Raw genomic sequence first — 24,453 nt, 5'->3', positions numbered from 1 at the left:
AGAGAGAAAAAAAAAACTTAGTGCATGCGCTTCACAAGCAGACAACGACGGCGTCGCGCAAGGTATGTACAGCAGCAGTTCGGACGTGAAGGGCGCGTTCGCAGGCGAACGAAGCAAACACAGGCGCACTCATGACGACCCTATTCAATTTTTTTTTCTTACTGGAATTCTATTGTTTCGATTTCCGTCCTTCTGCCGACGTTCGTCCGGGTGGAAAATAAGATAAAAATGTATTGCATGTGATATCGACTTGAATCTAAGCCCCCCCCCCCCCGCTTTCGACTGAACGTCGTGACGTTGCCGACGGCGTCGTTTGAACGTGTACTCCGTGATAGGCCTGCATGAATGTCAGTATGGTGCAGGCTCAAAGATGCACAAGGAAAAGTTACCCGAAAATCCTCGCAAGTTCCTCGTATAACCGCGACCTGTGGCGGCCACACCCGCGCTTTATTTTTCGGCCTATTACAGCTAACACGAGCTCCGCTCTCGGTGAATCTGCCCACTCGGCGCAAGGAGGGAGAATCAAACGAGTGGAAAGGGGCGAGCACAGTCGCTCTGACGTCGACGCGTCCGTCACGCATCAACCGCTGTCGTCGTCGCCGGTGGTGTGTCGCACTACAGAAGCGGAGAGGAGGTGCTGCGTCAATCGCGCTTTCCGCTTGCTGGCACAACGGCGCGGCCGACCCGATCGTCCGGAACACAGCCGCGAGCACAGCACGGCCGACACCGCGGAACGACGACGACGACCGAAAGGAGGATGGGGAGGAGGAGGAGGAGGTCTCACCGGCGCTCACGCCGAGTGAACGCCCGCGAACAAAAGACGCGCGCGCATTGCACTTCGAAAGAAGGAGACGGCGGCGCACGGGGCAGGTCCGTATGCGGGACACGCTGCGGCCATAACGTTCGCGTCGTTCTCGCGAACAGCACAAACAACAATGGGAATGCGCGAACCCACGGGGCAGAGCAGAAGAACAGCGGGGCATTTCTGCGAGGGAGCACGTGCGCGGAGACGGCGCGTGCAGTATTGGACGATTCGGCACGGACCTGCGAGCGACAGGCGCTTTTTTCTTCCTTCTTGTTTTCCTGCGCGTACACAAATTCCCGCACACGTAACGCGCCCACGTGGGATTCGAACGCGATGAGACACTGCGCCACTCGCAAAGCGCCCGTTATCCGCTGCCTACGCGCAGGTCGGTCATCTAGCGCTACGAAGCCGTCAGACTGGAACGAAAGGTCACCGCCTTTGGAGCGAAGATCCCCGGAAACGTCGCATTCATATCAGTGCGAGCATCAACTGTGGAAGCAACGCCAACGAACGTTCAACAATACGAGGGCTACCACTGCCAGTGAAAGGCCCGATACTTTCAAGGTAAAAGTTAAGTACCGCGCTAAAAAAGCGCACTAATTTTACCCAGAAAATTCTGCGCTAAAGCTGACGAAATTTTTTTGCCAATTTATATTTCTCAATCAAAAAACCAGCATTTCAAGAAAAATTCGGCAGATACGCTCAAGGCTGTTTACGTGTGGGAATGCGAAACCATTACTGTTCCTGTGTGCACTGACACCCACACATAGTCACACGCGGCGCCGTCTTTTCAAGTAATGGGACTAGCAATGCTTTCGCATTAATATGCTGAACCGGTCATAACGACTACCTACAACCCTGCACTTGTCGGGTATTCGTGAAGCGAGCCGTCGTCTTCTGAAGCTTGGGACTGCTAGGTAGGAAGACCCTGTACAGTTGACTGCATGCCGCAGGAGTGACGCGTAATTAGGTGCCACTCCTGTACCTTTTAAAATGGAAGCGTCGCGCGCCTGTGCCAACGCGCGCCGCTGCCAGCTCTTAGCGGGACGTGAAAGGTACCGGGCAGAAACGCCTCAAGCAACGCAGCATCCCGCTCCGCACTCCTATAAAAAAAAACAATAAAAACGTAGGCGCCCGCCGGCGCCCGCCGTTGCTTTAAACATGAGCTGCAGGTTGGGGTGCGCACCAGAAGTCAGAGAAAAAAAAATGCGCGCGGATGGCAAAGCGCGCGCAAATCTCTACGGCAGCGCATGCGGAAAGCGCGGGCTTGTAGCAAACGAAAACGACAACAACGTCGCAGGAGACTCGCGCGCTCACCGGCGGCGGTCGTCGACACCCATGGTGGGTGGGAGTGGGGTGACGCGCAGTGGCTAGGCCCGAGTTTTATGTGCTCAAAGCGTATACGTCAAACTCTGAGTGCGCGCCGCTGCTTGCGTCCGCGTTTACCCCCCCGCATGTATGTATGCATGCACCCGGCGCATTCCTGAGCAGCAGCTGGCACAGACGCGTTTGCGCGGAAATGGGCGCCGCGCAGCACGCGCACTCGTTGCCTTCAATCGGCGCGTGCACCTATATACCGCGCCTCCCGGTGTTCCCGGCGGAAGAAATCCCGGCGCCGTTCTAGGGGGGTACAAAATACAGCACAACTCCCACGACGCTATACCAATACACGCTATACTACTATGGTGGGTCCGTGTGCGAGGGACATCGAAAAACGCTGGCTCGACTGAAAAACTTTCGCCGACAGCTGCTTTTCATTTCCGATACGGCGACGCGAAATAATAAAGAAAAAAAAGCTTAACGCGCCGTCATCGCGTTGCGCACCTATAATACAGCGAGCCAAGCAGTTGCACTCGGAAGCAGGAAATATGCCACTTCTCCATCGCGGGAGTCCCTCCTGAGGGGAGGGGACGAGACGTTGACGCAAGGCCTGCAGTGCAAACACACGACGTCGAGAAGCTGCTGGATGCGAGGTTCCTCCGGTAAACGCTCGCTAGTAAAGCCCCCGCCTTTCTCACGACGGCCAGTTTCCGCCCCCGTACACAACCGCTCTTGCCGGACAACCGCCAGACACAACGCCGTTAGTTCCGTCCGTAGAGAGTCGGCGACGAAACGGACGTCTCGCTCGCCGCGCTCGCGAAGGATAAAGGAACTAGACGTGGCAGCGATGGCAACGACGCGACAGTGAGGGCAACCGCAGGGTTAGACTTCAGTACTACGAGAAAAAAAGGCAAATGAAGAGACAGCCAGTGGTATTCGTCCTTTTAGCTTTTCTCACGGTCCCTGTGCGCGCCTCTACTTGCGAAGTAGCGCAGACGCGCCCGGCTATGGTTCTGTCCAAGTAAAACAAAACGAAGACGCACCGAAGCAGGGCTGACGGGTGCACACGTTACACACCCAAACACCCGCCTTCCCAAGCAGCGTTACCTCGTTCGAAACCACACCGGAAATTCCACAGCCGAGAACTCACTCCACATCCCCCCTCTCACCCTGGGGCGGCGCAGAACGTGCCGGCGTGGCCCGCGCGAGTCTCAGGCACACACTGGGCCCACGTAATAGATTAGCCATCGGGTCCCGGTCACGGGGGAGGGGCCAAAGATCAAAAGCCGCGAACTTCCCCCGCCTCCTCCCTCCATTCCAACCCCCTTTCCGCGCCCTGTAATGTCCGGCGACGTGCCGCGGCGACGGCGCCCATTTATAAAGATTCCGGCGCCTCGGAGCGCGTGTCGTAAGCGGAGGTAACAGCCGAGGGCGTCCCAGCAACAGCGCGACGGGCAGGCAAGCCAAGGAGAACGAGGCGGGCCGAAGAGCATACGGTCTCCGGTACTCTTGAGAAAAAGAAATGAAAGGCTAAGAGGGAATAGAGGCGCAAAAGCACAAGACAAGCGAGAATGATTCCCGAAAAAAAAAAAATAAGGGCGGGAGAAGCGACGAAGGCTCCCATCCCATACGCCCTGCGACGTCACTTGGTACCGAAAGTTTTTTTTTTCTTTTCTTAAACGCAGTTGCGCATAAGCTAGACGAGCGCATTATGCGTCCCACGCGCCGACAGTTTCGCAAGTCCGGTGAATAACGGGCTCCTAGGACGCCACGAAGCGAGGACGCCGCAGAGAAACGACAAAAAAAAAAAGAGAGAAAATACTCCTCGACGGTCCCTCCGCGCATATTTCTGCTGCCCATCGAACACACACGACAGCCTCAGTTCCTTCTTTTGTTTCCGGAGCGGCGGAACAGCGTGCCTGAACCAGAGCTCTCCGTCACCCGCCCACCGAAAGACAAAAAACAGTCGCCGCACTGACAGCCGGACCAAGCCGAAAAAGAGATAGAGAAAAAAAAAAGCAGTAGGTAGAGAGAGAGAGAGAGGGGGGGGAGAGAGAGACGAAGACGTGTCACCTGTCTCCAAGGGGCAGAAACTTCGATTTCCAGGTGGCCATTAAGCGCCCGGGGCGCGGCGTTGTAACGGTGGCAAATGGTCGGGGCGTGCGAGCGCCCTGCGATTACGCGCGCTTTGCTTTGCTACACCATTTTAAAGCAGCCGTTCTCCCCCAGTTCTTCCTCTTCCTTCCCTTCGTTTCCCGCCAAGGGCACAGCGCCGTTAAATGGCCGTCTCCCGAGAAAAATCGTGCATTTCTAGCTAGGCATTGTTCCGCCCCGTCGCCGACGCGCGTCGAGGTGCCATCCGCCGCCCAGTTCTGGCATCGATCGACCGCGGAACTAGTATATGGCGGGGAAAGCACTGCGACGAACAACGTTGCGCGTTGCCTACTGGATGCTCTACGCAGCACAGCACAGAACAGTACAGTACACTTTTGCCAGAAAGAAAACTGCGCTACGGGAGAGGACGGAGAACCGCTTCACCAACTGCCCCTGAACGTATACGTGGTTGCAGTACAGTACAGTACAGCACAGTACAGTATAGTCACATCGTGCGTTAGCATTGGCCAGAGTGCCTGCTCGGCGAGTTGTTATGTCATGATGAAACCTTCAGGTTCATGTTCAGCGCACGTATTGTCTTCTCCAAGTTCGTCCTCGTTTGCAAGTGCTGGAAGTTTCGCCATAGTATTGCTGTTAATATGTGGTGTGTAATGTCTGGAAGCTGCACGGGTGCTATGATCACAAAAGGCCCTACAGGAGGGTTTCGGATCAATTTCGACCACCAAGGTTTCCTTAACGTGCAGCACAGCAGAGAGGGGTTTTCGCATTTGGCCTCCGTAGGGCAGCATTAGATCCCACTACATTGGCCGCAAAGCCACGACCCAGCCACAGCGGCAGGCGCGTGATAGTCTTTTTGGTTTGTTTGTTATTCGAGCACTTTCCAAATGGCATATGCTGGGACTGCCTCTAAACTACAGGCGCAGCCGTGTAGGCTATTCTCGTGGAGGAATCTGAGCAGGCTCCGTTCCATATCTTACTGCATGCAGTCCGTGCGCCACCTGAAGATATCTTTCCACCTTGTGGCCCCAAGTCCTACTTCCTGTCACGTGGTCGGCGCTCACCGAAACAGCGGGGGTCGTGTGCTCAGTTTCCCGTTCGCGCGCACATGCGCGAACACGGACGTGCACAACACACACACACACACACACACACACACACACACACACACACACACACACACACACACACACACACACACACACACACACACACATATATATATATATATATATATATATATATATATTATAACATATACGCAACATATACACGGGAATGGCGGCACAAAGGGCGTTCCTGTACACAGCACATTTGAACGGGTACGCATTAAGCACAACGGAAGGTGCACGGAACACGACCAGTTAAAACGAAAGCTCTTGGCATAACGGAGCGTTGCTAGCCGCCGAAAACACCGAAGACAAATAAGAACTCGGGTAAGAAAGCAGACGGGACAAAGTACAAAAGGCGTGTGGGATGATGCACAGCGCCTTAGACTCTGCACACGTTCAATCGTGTTAGTCGAACACACAAAACGAGTATTGCACCTATACACTAACACACCTGTACTCTCAGCAACAGGACAAACAGCACGGAGATAACGAACCCTTCACAGCGTCTATATGCGTAACGAATTTTTTTCCTCTCTTTTGGAGCTTTTGAAGTCGCGTACATGGGTCCTGCACGGCTCAAGGGGTGAGCGTTTTCTAGCTGGAAAAAAAATTGGGGGGGGGGGGGGGGGGCAATGATAAACCGCGCGAGTGACGCTGCTTACATTTATCAGCTCCTTCCGTAATAAACACGCCCGTAAAATTATAATTACTCAGAAAACGCGCAGCTGACTACGCGCTGCAGCGCGTTCTCGAATTTTTTACGGCTGTCTGGGTGTCTAGCGCAAGAGACACGGTTGCTGCGCCTTTCCTTTCCCCATAACTATAATAACGAATAGCTACCACAAACTAAAACATGCAAAGCCAAAGTACAGTATCCGGTACGTTATCCGGTATCCGCAACTGAACGCAATAAATCCTGCTTTCGCGCTTTCTGGAAGCGAGCGAGCACAGAAACACACACACACACAAGCCCACACAAAGCAAAGAACTAACGGCCCGGACACAAAAATATACAGCAACTTTGATACCAGGGAGGAGCAAAAAAAAAATGACAAACGGCTAACCGCAAGCTTGGCTCAGCCCGGAATTAACGGCCCAAACTTCATTAAATTCTCTTCCCCCCACGGCACGCTTCGTTTCGATGATGGCGATGCACATATCGGCCACATAATCCCCGCGACAGCCCGGACACGAGGGGAGGAAGAGGAGGCGGGGCGGAAGCGGCCGCGCGCCATAAATAACCGCGACCAGCGGCCGCCGCCAAATTGCGTAATTTCTCAATACCGGCGCCCACGAAAATGAACGCAAGAAGGAACAAAAGGATCCCCTGGTAGAAAATGAAATTAAAAAATAAAATGGCAACGACGGAGGAGGAGGAGGAGCACGTTATGGAAACGGAGCGCTTCAAGCATAGTCCGCCTCTGCACACAGTCTGTAATGATGGGAGAAGGTCAGGTGGAGGGGAGGGGAGGGGTGTATATACTCGTTGCGAAGAATCCGCAACGGGGCTTTACAGTACAGAGCGATTGCACGCAACCCATTTTGTATTTGCCCCCTCACGAACACAAAGATAAAGGCGAAGGCAGACAAATGGAGAGTGCGAGCAATCAGCCAGACTGGGCTTTCGTTCATATTACTTGATTATTTAGATGCCTACATGTCGTCCTAAGGAGGATTAAAGTAAGGGATGGTGGAATGGATCCAAAATCGTTAAGTTGCAATTGATACACTCACGAAAGGCCCGCACGGATAAACAAAGAACAACGTAGCATTAACATCGCAAGTACACCGATAAGACGGCAATGAACAGCGCTTCAGAAAGCAACTCAACAGAAGGAAACCACAGACGGTGGGCACGCATTACCCAAGAGCCGGAGGCGAGTCACTCTGAGGAGATCTCGCGTACTGAAGCTCTCAGCCAGCCGCCAGTCCTCCGAATTCGCAGAGCGCGCCGTATTTGCAAGCTGTACAGATGAGGAGTAGTCTCAGGTGGTTTTATACCGATCGCGCACCTATTTCACTTTGAGATAAACTTTTCGGATAAAAAAAAAAGCCATTCTCGCCACCGATGTGGCAGCGTCACTATAGTCGGGTACAACTTAAAACAGAAGCGGCAAATGCCCCTCAAAGGAGGCCCTCCAGCCAATGGCGTTGACCGATTTTCCTCCCTCTCCCAGCCCCTTCGAGCAAAGCCAATTCTCTTTTCTCCATCTAGTTACTTTGCAGGGACACGCTACCGATCTAAGGTGGGCCCTATTTGTAACGCCATGCATCTAAGGCACTGCGGGCGAGCATTCGGGTCGCAAGGCAGTATAACACCCAAGGCCGCAGTTAAGTATACAGACCAGCTGTCCCTTACAAAGTTGGTCGATAGACAGTCTATATAACTTTTTACAGACTATTTACTTGGTAAAGATATTTCTTTTTGTCTATTGACAGTCTATAGACAAAAGCCTATCTAAATGTGTATGGCCATACATTATAGATTGTCTATAAACTGTCTATAGCATTTGTATTGCCCATAGAATGTCCTCTAAAGTTTGTAGAGAGTATTATAGACTTTATAGACAGAAGTCTAAGGACAGTCTACAGACTAAAGAAATTTTTGTAAGGGGTGGCCAAACTACGGCCCCTCGAGGGTCCAAGCGCGGCTCGCGACTCTGCCATCTGTACCACACAGCCCCCCTTCCCCGCCTTCCCATTTCTGCCTCTAATTGCAGCTTCCCTTATGTTCAATAGAAGAGGTGCTTGTTTCACGAATGGGGCATTGCAATCCGAGGCACAGGGAGCAATCACTGCCTGAGTAGGATTCACTGTTATTCACCAGCTTTGTTGAAGCAAACAAAAATTGCCACGCCCCCACTTATACTGCGGCCCATCACTAAAAAGTTTATTTCTTTACGCATCTTTGCATATGCCTGTCTGGCCAACCCTGATATAGACTTTCGCAAGGGGCGAGGGTGTTGTCGAAACGTCTCCTCTCTGGACTGTCGGAAACTGGTTCCGCTGCCGTGTCCACTGCGCTGTAGCGAGGCGTACTCGACCGTCCAGCGAGCAATACGGCCGCGTCCAGGGAGCCCTTACTGCAAAGGTCCCGGCCGCCCGATGGCAATGGACAAGTGATGAATCCACTCACCCGCGGTCGCGCGTACCAGGGCAGAGGGTCAACCCTGGTTATCTTCAGAGGCGTGTACGTGTGCATAGCGTCACGCGGATGAGGGGACAGCACCAGCTCGATCACGCTTCGCTACTGCGCCAACGGCCCGAACCAGTCCCGGACACGCGAACGGAACACTGCCGACAACGGACAGCTGCGCGTTCACGCCCGCTCCACGTATGCGCGCGTATCGGGGGGCACCGATAGATGGAACGAAAGGGCGCGAGGTCCTTTCGGATATCATGCACAGCAGCTTCCAAAAGCGGGACGAAAAGCGTAATCACTCGAACACACGACGAAGCAATCCTTCCCTCGAGGGTCGCCGCACGACTGGCACATTCCCCAACGGTCGCTCTAGGCCCCTATCGCGACTGCGACCGTTCCATGGGTGCAGAGAGACAACGAAACCACTCGGGAGGCCTCGCTTCAAGTGCCTTATCTGGAGTTATCGCCCACCTTTCAAGATCGCAATGAGCCAGAAAGAAAAACCGACGACCTATCCTCGATGTCAAGAGCAGGGGACGCTTAGGTGTGCACAGTTAATTTGTTAAGCGCCTCACATATTTCACAACGCAAGGTTATTGGTTTCCTCAATACCAGCGAACCCGGCAGTGCTTCGAAATGCATTCAACCTCCCCCCTCCGCCGCCAATCAGTCCAGAATAGTACGAGCCCGTATTTACTATGTTTATTCCTCCAATTTCGAAAACTAGCGTTATCGAATACCAGATATTACACCCTCGCTGTAGTCTTTCAAAGTTTCATGCCGATCATTTCTGCAGCGGCAGAGGAAAGGCAGGAAGATCGGATTCTTGACCAAAAAAAAATAAGTACACAGGGCTGAAAGGAATCGGGGACTTCAGTCCAATCGCCCACGTTTCGACAAGAGGACTTGTCACCGACCTAGACGAGGAGAAATCTTCCTCTCGAAACACTGGCTAGCGGACTGTGGATCCATATCAACCCCAGCTCACTTTGATTTCTGTTATTCGAGCAACCGGCATTTTACCCCCAAAAGCAGGCGTAATGTTCAAATTTCATTCATTCATACTGATAATCCCGATTTCGAGATTTGAGCTGCGGGGAAAGACACACCGATAGAGGAACAAGATCTCAAAAGTAAACTACACATATGTCGAAGCAAGGAAAAACCAACGACAGATTTGATCCATAGGTTAACTAGTGATTAGGTGAGATGGGAACAAAAACAAAAGTGTCACGTCAGGCCCGAAAACGACATAGTTAACAAAGTCAGTCCAGTCAACTATTGCTGCGGGAAAAAAAGAGTATTTTGAAACAACTGTGCGTGCGAAAGGGTGTAATATTCGGTGCTTGTTATTTGTTTAGTGGCAGGCCCAGGCGAGAACGAGATTAGTTCAGTGCGGTCTATCTTTGCAGTTTTCACTGTTTCATACAAAATCAGTGGTATGAGCTAGGATTTCCCCCCCATCTATGAATATATGAAAGAGAAGGAGTACTTACACGGGAGGGATATCTAATGCACTGCGCTCTATAAAGTAGCTTACCCGTCGGCGAAGTATTATTGATTTCAGCTAAGATAAAATAACTCGCGTATGTCACCTTACCCACTCTGCTCACTTCTCGTCTTTTCAAGTTATATCTATCATTTTCCGTTGAATAGCTCGCATGCGTTGTCCTCAATTTAGTTTCAAGTTTGTTCTCTAGCTTCAAGGTTTCCGCCCCATAGGTGAGTACTGCCAAGATACGCCTGTTATGAAGTCGAGAGTTGGACGAAAACTCGTCTGGTCGGGGTAAATCATAACGTGAAATTGTATACACCGACCAAAAAAAAAAAATACGTTTAGGCTTGTGAACAGGCCTCCCTTACGGGAGCCGAAACGTCTTGACTTTTTTTTCTTTGTTTTTGGTCGGCGTCTACAATTTCACGTTATTATACGCCTGCTGTATAATTTCGTCTTGAGGGATATTGATAAGCTACCGTACATGATCTTAGAGTACCTGGCAAAAGTACTGCACCTCTTTCTTATTGGATAGTTATTTCACTCGGCTGTTCCTGGTCGGCGGTTACTATACTTGCCCGAAGTACAATTACAGCTTGCAATGCTTCGCTGCCTATCGTAAACTGTTGCGCCCCTGCCGAGACGATTGAGCATTACTTTAGGTTACTTCGTACTGTATTTTGCCCCCATAGTTCGGCTTTGCCTGTCTGGGTCCTCTATCATGCTTAACAATTCGTTCCCTGGTGTTTCCGATCTCTGCAGAAATGGTGCAAGGTGACAGCCAGGCGGATACACTGAGTGAAGACGTCGACTGTTGAAACCGTTGTCAACATAGTGTCTTCATTTATGCCGATGATGTATTGTTCCTAAGCCTTCCGGGTCACCATCATTGAATTCTAGAGATTCCGATGATAAGCTGCATGCTAAAGGGCAGGGGCAGCGCTGACGATGCGCAGAGGGCCGCAGATAAGGGAAAATTAGGCGCCCGATATGTTATCCAGATAAAAACGATAACGAGACAACGGGACAAAGATAATCAACCACTAATTGATTGCCAGCGCCTTCCAGCTACAGATTCAAAAAGAAACGTGCGGTATAACGGCAACATTGCCGCTACTGACAGTCTAAAGTTCCAAAGGGTGAGGGTCAAAAAGACATACAGTCAGCGTCAAATGATACGCGAAGGAGAGCTGACATGGGTAGAGCAAATCAAGATAAGAATATTTTAGCTGAGGGAGACGAGATACAAGCGGACTTTATTTTCACTTCTTGACACAAGCGAAGACCGCCCCGTGAAAGTGTTAATTGACACCGCCCGTGTTTCCTGTGCAGCAGGTAATATTTATGCGTCCTTTGGTTGGGGCACGCACTTATTCTGTACGCGCTCCATTTTGCGCTGCTAATGGTGCAAGTGGCATAAATCGGCTCTAAAAGCGAAGCTGCTAAACAACGATTATCTACTCACGACGTTGACTGTGATACCTTTGCTTTCTTTTTTCTTTTTCAGAGAATGGTCAATCTTAACTGGTCATCACACACCAGTCCATGTCGTGCAAAGTGACTGTCAATTTACGTTTCCATTAAGTGCATCCACTGCCCTCCACGGAAAACCTAGTCCCTCAGCCAGCGTATACATGGGCAGCACAAACCCGTGTTGGCGTGAACGTGCACGCGAGCAGGAAGCACCTTTGTCTTCATTCTGAGGTGTATTTTGTTTTTCCCATTAACATTGCCGACATTGACCATCAGTATACAGGGTGCTTCGCCTAAGACTAAACACAATATTTAAAAATAGGCTTTTTGAGTTAGAACAGCACTTTTTTCGGGACAGCACTGTCAGCGGTGTAATACATCACAATACAATTGACGTGCCAACTAAAAGGATTGTTAACTAATATTGAATAGTTAGCTTGTTAACTATTCCTGTTAGGCTCCTTTATTATTAATAGGCGTGTAACACACCGTGTGTAATATCCATATCAGTTTTTAGAATTTCGAAAACGCGGCTACCCTCGGCGCAGTGGCCCAACAAATTTTGCCTATTTCGACGAGTTACGTGCATTGGAGAGGTTGCTTTGCCTGCAAGCTTCTCGAAAGCGTAAATAATTTGGAGCGATTTAGCCAAAATTTGTTCGGTCATAGCGTCAAGGGTAACCGCGTTATTGAAATTCTAAAAACTGGCATGAATATGCCAGGGGGCTACGCGCCTCTCAGTAATTAAGGAGTCTAAAAGTAATAGTTTCAAGAAGTAAACCGTTCAATATTAGCTGTGACGTTCCTTGTGTGTGCTACGAGGTTCCGCGTTCGACGGCGCGGCGTAGACGGAGACCCAGATGACAGCGGCATCATCAATTACCCAGCCATGCTCTTTGAGAGTGACGACCAAAACGAAGGGGTTTAAGCCCAACCGGACCCAACCGGACCCGCCGCCGCGGGGAAACGGGCTTTATCCTCCCCAATTGCCGTGGCGGTTCCAGGGGAGGCCTACCGAGCACATCCCAGGACAAGGGACCACTTTCCCGGCCGGTGACCCGCGGGAACTGTCAGCGGGCCAGAGCACGCCTTACCACAGCCGACGCTATGCGCTACCTCGAAGACAACCTTCTTTCCCTCGGACTCAACACGTGAGGGGGGCGAGACCATAAGTGCGGTGGTATGTTTGTGCGCCCAAGTGAAAGCCCTAGCCCCCCTCCTTCCCCTCCGGCGTGGGCGTCCTCACCCTAGGGAGTGTGGAGAAGAGGATATAAAAATCGACAAGCAGTACGGAAGAGGCACGCTCAGGACGACATCGTTCGCCAAGAGGGCCTTCAGCGCCGAAGCCCGACGGCGTGCAGCTTCTGCCAGCAACCGCTCGAGCCCAACTCCGGAGCCACTCCATCGCCCCCATGAAGTCGTCGGCACGTAAGCTCGGACGCCCCAGCCTCTGAATCTTAATCATGTATAGTTATTGAATATATCTGTTTGTTTAAACTGAGCCATACGGTGTCTCTTTGCCTCTCCGTCCCGTGTGGACCTGCGCATTATGGGGGTCATCACATAGCTAACCAGCCTGCTAGTTAGCACGTTTTAGCTTTGACATGGGAGTCCGGGCCAGCAGAATGCGTGACGATCTTCAAAGGCACTATGCTTCCCCCCCCTCCCCCCTTCCTTTCTCCTCCCACTCATGGAACAGGCACGTACAAAACGCCCCCACTCCACGTTAAGCACTCGATGCGGTCCTTGTTGCAAACGAGATAAAATGGTAGGCTGCGCGAGGCCCCTGCAAACAGGCCAATATTTACGCCAGGCTCCCAACGACGCGGAACAGATGGCAGCGAAAGAAGAACCCAGCGCGGCCAACGATGACGCACGCAGCAACTGGCACTGACGCGAACAGTTGAGCCGATGCCTGCTCTTTCAAAACGGAGTTGCGCACCTACCAGCCAACGCGTTAAAACTGTTTAAAGAGACTCAAAAACCCACTGCTTTCATTTGCCTTCATAACGGCAGACAAGAAAGAGTAGTTGGTTTCTAGCTGCAATCTGCTGATTCCTTCGGCTCAGTTTTTCTCCACTGATAACGCCTCACACGCTTAGAATAACAACTCACCGCGCAGTGGTGCGAACAGCGCTACAGCCTAATCTCACACTTTCCCCTATCTCAATATTACATCTATGTGCTAGAATGCGACGCTAAGCACGCTCTGTACAATGGAGGAAGTGAATTTCGACCTGAATTGCTCAGAACAGCGAAATAATAAATTTATTTTACAGGGGTCCCTGAAAGGAACAGACGCCTTCACTGCTGCACGAAATGCACGGTACTCGATTTCATCAGCCGCTTCGAAACGAGTGTGATAGGCTATCCCCGCGAGGGAAGATACAGAAGGGAACATGCTCTTACCAAAAGACGTCTATGGCAGACAATTAGACCAGGTGTGCACTTCTGCATTAAAAAAGAGCACGTTTACGAAAAGCGTTCAAGGAACAGCTAGTCAGCAGATCGTTATTAACCTTTGCCAACGCGCCATAACAGTATTGTCGGAAGCGTGGTGAACACAGCGCACTAAGCAATTTGGCACCGGGAAACTGCATAATTATTATTAGAATAAATTAGGACAAAACCGTGCAACTCAGCCGAGATCGCGAAGTGTACTTCTTTCGTCCGTATTTTATGTTTATTTTTTCTGCCCACTTTAGCCCTATCAATGTACCGTAATTGTGCAAGACTTGTGCTTGACGCAGAATTACTTCCAGCAGCCGACATTTAGTGCGAAAGCACTACTCGATTCCTAGCCTGGAAAATGCCGGTGTGTGGTGAGGCCTCTGAACTTAGTCACGTGACGCGGGAAATGGCGGGAAATAAACGAAGCTTTGAATGTTTGGCGATAGCTTTGCTGATTTCGGTTGGGGTCATTAATGACAATGAAATGATAAAGGCCTTCATGGTAAAGTCCTCAGGTGAACGGCCTTTAGGGTGAAGGCTTTCAAGGTAAACGCCTTCAGGGTAAAGGTCTTCGTGTCAATGGTTTACAGGGTAAATGCACTGTGGTAAAGGTCAGGGCGAATCATCATCACCATCAGCCTGAGTATACTAACTGCAGGGCAAAGGCCTCTCCCATGTCTCTCCAATTAACCCGGTCCTTTGCCAGCTGCACCCAGCCTATGCCTGCGAGCTTCTGAATCTCATCCGCCCACCTAACCTTCTGCCGCCCCCTGCTACGCTTGCCTTCTCTTGGATTCCGCTCCGTTACCCCGAAGGACCAGCGGTTATCTTGCCTTCGCAGTACATGCCCTGCCCAAGCCCACTTCTTCCTCTTGATTTCGACTAGGATGTCATTAACACGCGTTTGTTCCATCACCCACTCTGCCCGCTTCCGGTCTCTTAACGTTACACCTATCATTTTCCTTTCCATGGCTCGCTGTGCTGTCCTCAACTTAAGCTGAACCATTTTCGTTAGCCTCCACGTTTCTGTCCTGTAGGTGAGTACCGGTAAGATACCTACAGCTGTTGTACACTTTTCTCTTAACGGATATTGGTAAACTGCCATTCATGATCTGAGAGAGCCTCCCATATGCGCTCCACCCCATTATCCTTCTAGTTATTTCCCTCTCATGATCCGGATCAGCGGTCACTACCTGCCCTAAGTATTCCTTTACCACTTCCAGCACCCCGTTGCCAATTGTGAACTGCTGTTCCCTTGCTGAAATTCCCTTGCTAGAACAGTACCTTGGTTTTCTGCATGTTAATTTTTAGGCCCACCGTACTGCTCTAACTCATTGATCATGACTTGCAGTTCATCTCCTGAGTGACTCAGCAAGGCAATGTCATCAGCGAATCGCAGATTATTTAGTTAATCTCCATTAACTCTTATCCGCAATCCAGGCATCGGAATACCTCCTATAAACAGGCGGTGAATTGCATTGGCGAGATCGTGTCTCGCTGCCTGACGCCCTTCCTTATTGGAATTTTATTGCTGACTTTATGGAGGACTATGGTAGCTGTGCAGTTGCTATATATATCTTCCAGTATTTTCACATAAGGCTCTTCTACCCCCTGATTACGCAATGCCTGTATGACTGCTGAGGTTTCCACTGAGTCAAATGATTTCTCATAATCAATGAACGCTATATACAGGGATTGGTTATATTCTGCGCGTTTCTCTATCACCTGATTGATAGTGTGAATATGATCTATTGTGGAATACCCTTTACGAAAGCGTGCCTGATCATTTGGTTTATTAAAGTCTAAAGTTGCTGTGACTATTAGCGATCACCTTAGTAAATACCTTGTAGGCAACGGACAGTAAGCTGATCGGTCTCTAATTTTTCAAGTCCCTGGTATCTCCCTTCTTATGAATTAAGATAATGTTTGCGTTCTTGAAAGCTTCTGGTACAGTCGAGGTCATATGGCATTGCGTATACATTCCGACTAGTTTTTCTAGCACAGTATCCCCTCCGTCAACAGTTCTGCTGTTACCTTATACTCACCAGCTGCTTTTCCCTTGTGCATTGCTCGTAAAGCTTTCTTTACTTCCTCCTTCGTTACTGGCGGGGTGACGCATTGCTGTGCGCTACTGTCTCTCTCATTAACGTACTGAGTTCATTGGCTACCGTATAGATTTGTGTAGAACTCTTCGGCTACATTAACTATCTTATCCATATTGCTAATGACATTGCCCTCCTTGTCTCTTAACGCATACATCTGGTTTTTACCTATGCCCAGTTTCCTCTTCACCGCTTTTAGGCTACCTCCGTTGTTTAGAGATTGCTCGATTCTCTCCATAATAAACTTCCTTATGTCGGCTACCTTGCGCTTATTTATTGACTTCGATAGCTGTGCTAGTTCTATTATGTCTGTAGGGTTAGGCGCCCTCATGGTTTGACGTTTCTTAATCAGATCTTTCGTCTCGTGAAATAGCTTGCCGGTATCCTGTCGAACCGTCCTACCGCCAACTTCTACTGTGCACTCCGTAATGATAGCTTTCAGATTATCGATCATTGTATCAACATTAAGGTCGTCTTCCTCAGTTAAAAGGCATTTGGGTCAAAGGCCTTTATGGTCAGGTCAAAGGATGCTTTCGCACTCACATCACGTAAGGGGCCTTAAGTGCCCATCAAAAGTTTTTGTTTTGTTTTTACTGTCCGTTTCCAAAGCTCTTCGCGGATCCACACTGAGCAGTCAGCCGCATGACGTCGTGCTAAACCGGCTGGAAGGCAAAATCTGCCCCTAATTTCAGATAGTCCAGCTCAAGCCCTCCCGCATATATGCCATCAATCGGCTCTTTCCCAGCCCGAACCACTGTTCAGCGAGTAAGCGCAAGAACCCCCGAGACGCGGTTTTAAAATGCCGCAAGTTCCGCCTATCGACAGCGGCTGCAGGAGAGTTGCTACTCTCCCCTCGCCCTCTCCCCCACGCCCCTAACCAACGCAGCGCGGTCACTAAAAGCGCCGTGCGAAAAGCTCCCATAGCCGCAACGTTACGTAGAAGCTTCATGGACAGTAAAAAAAAAAATCCAGACCCTAACTGTATTGCGGCGCGTGCATGGCGGACAAACGGTGCACTGCATGACACCACAATAACGAATAAAATAATCAAAATACCAAAAACCCGAAACACAGCGACAACCGTAACCCGCGCCACGGCGGCATAAGAAGGAAGAGAATCAGGCCACCACGGGATAAGCCCCACCAGGGCTAAAAACCACCTGTCGCTAACTCTATATTCGCCCCTTTAGTGGCGGCCGCAGAGAGCGACACACCAGCTACGCGGGCCATTTGCATACGTAGGCGAACCAGCGGGCGACAAGCGCTGCACCGCAGAGTCCGCGGCACACAGCCGTTCAGGTCAGCGTGCCAAGGACGGAAACTGTTCGCGCGCTGCCCTTAAGTCCGATAGGGCACCGCGCGTTGGCCACGCTCTCTTCTTTTTCGCGGCGGAGCTGCGCTTAAAAGCACCAATGGCGCACGACTTGCCGGTCGGCAGCGTGGCAGTTGGCCTTCACTTCGCCCCAACGAAGGCGGACCGCGTGTGTGTAATAAGCTGCACTGCCTGGGCAGCACCGAGAGAGAAAGTTACACTGGTACCTATACTCTGGCACGTAGACGCTAATGCGCAGAGTCGGTCACAACTGATAAAAAGCTACGAGGCCGAGACGAGGAGAAACGAAACAAAAATCGTGCCGCAACGCCTGAACTGCACGCAGCTGTAACGAGCATCGACGGGCCCGCACACGCTGAGCTCGATGATGATGAATTTTAAAGCGAAAGCTTAACTACTCCAGCCAGCGAGCCATTTCGGCTCCTCGCGCCGTATGTCGTATGTCATATGCCTTGGCCGCATTGTAGTCGTTATGGAGAGCGCGAAAGAGGCGCAACAGTGACAGAACGAAGCGATGAAGAGACAACGCGCTCAAGAGACGGCAGAAGAACGCGCCGCACGACTGGAGAAGCGTCGTAACGAAGATGCGGCTAAAAGAAGTCGTGCCACGTCCAGGAGTGACTCAACTGCTGATGAGACCGGTTCGAGTTCTCGAGAGCGTCGGAATGAGATGCTGCGTAGACGACGTGCCGAGGAAACGAAGCTTTCGCAATTCAACTACAAGGTTAACCAGAGCTAAACCACACCCAATTTTTAATGGCGCAAGGACATCTGTGGCCAAACAGAGCCATGGCACAAGGTTTTTCCTTTTCTCAAGGTGGTGTCAAAGACAAATTTTCTAAGCATTTCACCCTAAAGAAGCAGAGCGCCAGGTCAGGGGAAAGCTTGTACCCATTGTATCACCGGTGGGTGCCCGGAGGCACTGTGGATCGAACCCCGCATCTCCCGCATGCGAGGCGGATGCTCAAACGACTAGGCCACTGCTGCAGTGCCGCACACGCTCAGTTCACCGATTCGTGTACGGCGCTAAGAAATAAATCCGACCCACTGCGCGTCACCGCTTTATAACAGACCAGCGCAGTGAAAAATTATTTATTTATTAACAACACTGCAAAGCCGTATGACTCCAAGCAGGAGTGAGCACAAAAATTACAATAAAAGTTACACCACACATCACACAACACAATAAGCATTAACTTCATCACATCGGGGCATGAACTTGAACAAATGAAATCAGACACAGGAGTACAAGAACATCATGAACGCATTTTCCTCAAATTTACAATGAATTATTCAATACTGGAGCTATCGACAATATGTTTCGGTAATTTATTCCAGTTGTTGATCGTTCCAGGAAAAAATGAAAATCTAAAAACGTGTTATTTAGAGCGGCATACTCTTGAATCATTTTGCCATTATCAAAACGGGAGCTGGCGCGAGAGGTCTTAGCTGTAATGAATTTATGAGTGTTCATTAGGACCTGTTTATTCAGATACAGATACCTTAATCGACATTCATTACGTCCGGATTTAAGTGTGTCAAGGCCGAGATACCTGAGCATTTCTGTCGGGCTGTCAGATCTATTATATTTATTGGAAATGAATCTAGCCGCGGTCCTTTGAACTCTTTCTAACCTAGTTATGTCTTTGTCAGTGAAGGGGTCCCACAGGCAGGAAGCATACTCCAAGCGTGGTCTTACAAACGCTTTATATGCTGCTAATTTAACGTTTACAGGGGTTTCGAACGGTTACGCCGGATAAACCAGATAGACCTAAAGGCTTTGGTGCAGATGTTATTATAATATGTGTATGCCATCTTAGATCTTCTTTAATAGTAACGCCTAGATATTTTACTGCCGATGATTCCTTAAATGGAATGCCATTAATTGAGTAAGAATGCTGCAAAACTGTTCTGGTCCTGCATGTACACGAAGACCAAAGCACTTATCAGTATGTAAATACATGCCGCAAGTAAAGTTGTGTAAGGTCTCTGTTGCAGGCCTTACTAGGTTCTTTAGCTTCGCACCAGAGGTGCCCACCGCCCGAGACGGTTGCTTCATTTGATGACCGAAGGCTTCTTTTCGCACCAGGGGTGCGCCGTCAGAGACGGTCTTGATGACGAATCAGGATGCAGGCGTTGAAGGGAGTACGACTTGACTGTTTCACATACAAATAGTTACATTACAAACAAGTTGATACACGAGAGACAATTAAAACGGCAAAAAAAGTTTAACAACAAAAAGGTGTAACTGGCTAACACTAGAGGAGGCCCCTACTCGGCATAGCCGAAGATGCATTACATCCGACCTTAGCCCAGAACGATTTTCCTGAGCTCCGGACCCTGGTTCTAAAGACCTAAAAGACCCGGCCCATATTCTGTAGCGTCCAATTAAGTCAAACTATAAACGTGATTGGTTAAACAGGTGTATGGCCGGCCCTCCAATGTCCGTAAGGCATATAACCCTTTCCCTAAAGTAAACAACACCAAAAATGAACATCAAATTCCTCCCCCCCCCAAAAAAAAAAAAAAACATTTTCTCAAAAGGCGCCACAACCCTTGGTCGCACAGGTTTGCCTGCCCGCTCGGTCCCGACATTCCCAGGGGGATTAGCAATTGGTTCTGTCGAAGCTCGTCAACCCGGACGCCGTTCCGCAATTAGAGCTGTCGTCGAACTCCGGCGGGGTGCTTCCGCTGTGTTCGACTGCCCGCTCGGTCCTGACTTTCCCAGGGGGATTAGCGTTCTCGCGGCTTAGATTCCACGCCGATACCCGTTCGTTGGGGCTCTCAAATCTGGCCGCCGCTGTCCATCCGTCATTCCCATTGATCCCCTCCTTGACAAGACTACTATTTTTCAAGGTTTTCCCATGAGATGTTCGTCGCAAGGTCGCGTCGCGTCCCGTGTCTGCCAAGACGAACGGGCTTCCAGCGTGAAACAGCTCGGAAAGCGAGGAGCGTGCGGCCGTCGCTGTCAGGTGTGCGCGTCCCACCGCCGCCCGTCCCAGAGGTGAGAAAGGGGGGGGGGGGGGGTTCGAGGGGAGCCTGTAGCTTTGTTATACCGAAACCGGGCGACCGGTCCTAATGGCCCCACAAATCACCGATCGATCCCTTACACCCCATTTCGTGCACCAGTCCGAAATTTCTTCAAGACTTTTGTTGAGCATAATTTGGTCGGCTTTAGATTTAACCGGGGTGTAAAGAACGCAGACATCTGCGAAAAACTTTATCTTAACATCACTGCGTAAAGCTTTTACGATATCATATAAATAAGAAATTGAATTGGCCCCAATGCTGAGCCTTGTGGGTCCCCTAAAGTTACTGGCAGGGTCTCTGAGCAGAACTTGTGAACTTGAACATATTGACACCGGTTTCCTAGATAAGCCCTAATAAATTTAGTGAGTGTACTATCTATTCCGATGGCATAAAGTTTCCCTAATAATAAATTATGAGGAACTTTATCAAAGGCTTTGGCATAGTCTAAGAATATAGCATCAATCTGTTCTTTGTTATTAATAGCGAGTATGAAGCCATGACATGTACTAAGTAGTTATGTCACAGTCGACAAGCCACGCAGAAACCCGTGCTGAGCGTATGATAAGAGATTATTTTCTTCCAGAAATGCAGTCAAGTGGCGGCAGATAATGTGTTCCAGTATTTTACAGCTTGTCGAAGTCAAGGAAATCGGGCGGCAGTTGGAAACGGACATGCGATCGGTGGATTTATTGCCGCTTAAGTACCTCCAAAATTTATCTGGCGCTTCTTTAAGAAAATTGCCTGAAGTGACGGTGAAAAAAGTGTCCTTAGCTTTTAATAATAATAATTGGTTTTTCTGGAAAGGAAATGGCACTGTATCTGTCTCATATATCGGCGGACACTTGAACCGCGCCGTAGGCGAAGGGATAAAGGAGGGAGTGAAAGAAGAGAGGAAGAGAGGTGCCGTAGTGGAGGGCTCCGGAATAATTTCGACCACCTGGGGATCTTTCACGTGCACTGACATCGCACAGCACACGGTCGCCTTAGCGTTTTGCCTCCACTCGATAAAAACGCAGCCGCCGCGGTCGGGTTCGAACCTGGGAACTCCGGATCAGTAGTCGAGCGCCCTAACCACTGAGCCACCGCGGCGGGTCCTTAGCTTTTCTCATCTCCGTTTTCAGCGCCGTACTTAGCGTGTTCATAACTGATTCCCGAGGCCGAGCTCAGCGCCTCATTCTCTTAAGCTTTCGTTTCATGTGAATTATTTGTCTCGTAACCCAGTGATTATGTTTTTTTTCTTAACCCTTTTGGGAGCACCCTGTATATATATATATATATATATATATATATATATATATATATATATATATATATATATATATATATATATATATATATATATATATATATATATATATAAGGGCAAGAAAGCGGTTCTGATATACAGGGCGGCTTACCCGGCGCGTTGGCTCAGTGGTTAGGGCGCTCGACTACTGATCCGGAGTTCCCGGGTTCGAACCCTACCGCGGCGGCTGCGTTTTTACGGAGGAAAAACGCTAAGGCGCCCGTGTGCTGTGCGATGTCAGTGCACGTTAAAGATCCCCAGGTGGTCGAAATTATTCCGGAGCCCTCCACTACGGCACCTCTTCCTTTCTTCTTTCACTCCCTCCTTTATCCCTTCCCTTACGGCGCGGTCCAGGTGTCCAACGATATATGAGACAGATACTGCGCCATTTCTTTTCCCCCCCAAAAAACCAATTATTATTATTATTATATACAGGGCGCGGCGATACAGTTGCGAACAGGTATGGCACCCATGTTTTTCCTCGACCACGCGGCGGATTCCAGCGGAGAGCGCGGAAGTATTGCCAAGCTCTAAAAGAAACGACCCAAGGTCTTCTTGACTGATCGCGAGCGGGTGGGGCCACATATGTAACTCTCCAAGTATTTGACAGTACTTTATGCGATATTCCTTCATTTTACACATTCTATTCAATACATATTCTATTTTTGAATACTACTGATTCACGCAGGGACAAATCAATCTCGTGGTGGCTGAAAACATTTTCTTTTAACTTTTGCACCAAATTACATGCGACACCCTGCGCTGGCTTTCTGAAGGGCCGTCTATACTCCCTCATCGTTTTGGCATGGTATTGGGTACCTGTTCAGGTATTTGGTACTTGGTCTGGTATTTGGTGTTTGGTATTTGGTTTCGCATTCGATGTTTGGTATTAATAATAATAATTGGTATTTTGGGGAAAGGAAATGGCGCAGTATCTGTCTCGTATATCGTTGGACACCTGGACCGCGCCGTAAGGGAAGGGATAAAGGAGGGAGTGAAAGAAGAAAGGAAGAATAGGTGCCGTAGTGGAGGGCTCCGGAATAATTTCGACCACCTGGGGATCTTTAACGTGCACTGACATCGCACAGCACACCGGCGCCTTAGCGTTTTTCCTCCATAAAAACGCAGCCGCCGCGGTCGGGTTCGAACCCGGGAACTCCGGATCAGTAGTCGAGCGCCCTAACCACTGAGCCACCGCGGCGGGGAGATGTTTGGTATTTGGATTGGTTTTGTTTATAGGTTTAACGCACCAAAGCGACCCAGTCTATGAGGAACGCCGATGTGGAGGGCTTTGGATAATTTCGACCATATGGGGCTCCTTATAACGTGCACTGGCATCGCACAGTACACCTGCCTCTAGCATTTCGCCTGAATCGAAATACGACCGCCGTGGTCGCGGTCGAACCGGCGCCTTTACGGTCAGCAGCCTAGCACCATAACCAGGGAGCCACCGCGAGGACTTGTCTATCTCATCGTTATGCGTGTGAATAGAAACCTCCACTATTGTATCAAAACGCTTATCCGCCATAACTATTGCCGAAATGCAAAAATACTGAGTTCGCCTAAGTGCACTGCGCGCATGACCATACTCTGAACTACGTTTCATAAATTTTCGCACTGTGCTCACACGGACCCGGCGCGGTGGCTCACTCGTTAAGTCGCTCGTCTACTGAGCCGGAGCACCCGCGTTCGAGCTCGACCGCGGTTGCCGCGTTTCGACGGAGGCGAAACGCTAAGGCGCCCGTGTGCTGTGCGATGTCAGTGAACGTTAAAGATCCCCAGGTGGTCGAAAATATTCTCGAGCCCCCCACTGCGGCGCCTCTTTCTTCCTTCACTCCCTCCTTTATCCCTTCCCTTACGGCGCGGTTCGGGTATCTACCGAGACATGTGAGACAGTTACTGCGTCATTTCCTTTCCTCAAAACCAATGTTCAATTTTTTATGGAGGCAAAACGCTAAGGCGCCCGTGTGCTGTGCGATGTCAGTGCACGTTAAAGATCCCCAGGTGGTCGAAATTATTTCGGAGCCCTCCACTATGGCACCTTTCTTCCTTTCTTCTTTCACTCCCTCCTTTATCCCTTCCCTTACGGCACGGTTCAGGCGTCCAACGATATATGAGACAGATACTGCGCCATTTCCATTCCCTAAAAAACAATTATTAATTTTTTCACACGGAAGAAAAAGCACCCCCCCCTCCCACTCCACTGTAAGGCAAACGCAAAACAAAATGAATATAGTAACTGTACGCTTTACGCCCGCAAGTTAATTTCAGCGGGATTTATTGTACTGCTTTCACTCCCAAAAAAGATTGAAATCCCGCTAAGTGCGTTGCGTTTTATGCGTGCGCGCGAAACAAACAAGTGTACAGACAGCAAACTGGATACATGGAAACCAACAAACGGTAAACACGCGCACGGCTAGCAGCGGCGCTCTTCAAGAAGCAAGCACAAGAATAATGGCAGCCATTAAAGGGGAGCTCCTGGGGTTTTACGAGGTTCACATATTTCATTTCAGTTGAAGTTTTATCGCTGGTTCCCTCCTTCCAGATTATTTCCGCGTGTTTTTTTGGCCGACAACTAGCGTTTCTTCTCTGGGCAAATTGGTCTTCGAAGCGCGCTATTCTCGTGATCTCAGATCACGAAATTTCTACGGGCAACACACGAGTTTGTGTTGTTGCGAAGAATACTCCTGCTTTGATATACGCCAGCTGCCTGCCAGCTGGGCAAACTTTTTTAGGCTCGTATTCGAGGCATTTCGCGACAGGGCGTCATCGTTTGCAGTCGCCATTTGCGCC

General features: G+C 49.9%; 1 protein-coding gene across 2 annotated transcripts in view; it reads right to left on the bottom strand.

Moving 5' to 3' along the window:
- LOC144121734 (transmembrane protein 47) overlaps positions 1-24,453 on the bottom strand; it is a 112,606-nt gene that overhangs the window by 59,993 nt on the left and 28,160 nt on the right. Inside the window, exon 1 of one of the 2 annotated variants that reach the window (XM_077655099.1) lies at positions 8,486-8,849. The exons of the other annotated variant lie outside the window; for it this stretch is intronic. Within the exon in view, the coding sequence (XP_077511225.1) occupies positions 8,486-8,551 (66 nt within the window). The 5' untranslated portion in view covers positions 8,552-8,849. Of the gene's footprint in view, positions 1-8,485; positions 8,850-24,453 lie in introns of those variants that run through there. 2 annotated transcript variants of the gene reach the window in all.

The sequence above is a fragment of the Amblyomma americanum genome, chromosome 2, assembly GCF_052857255.1.
Source record: "Amblyomma americanum isolate KBUSLIRL-KWMA chromosome 2, ASM5285725v1, whole genome shotgun sequence".
NCBI lineage: Eukaryota > Metazoa > Arthropoda > Arachnida > Ixodida > Ixodidae > Amblyomma > Amblyomma americanum.
Note: the sequence above shows the minus strand (reverse complement) of the source record. Positions and strands in the feature narration are given on the sequence as shown.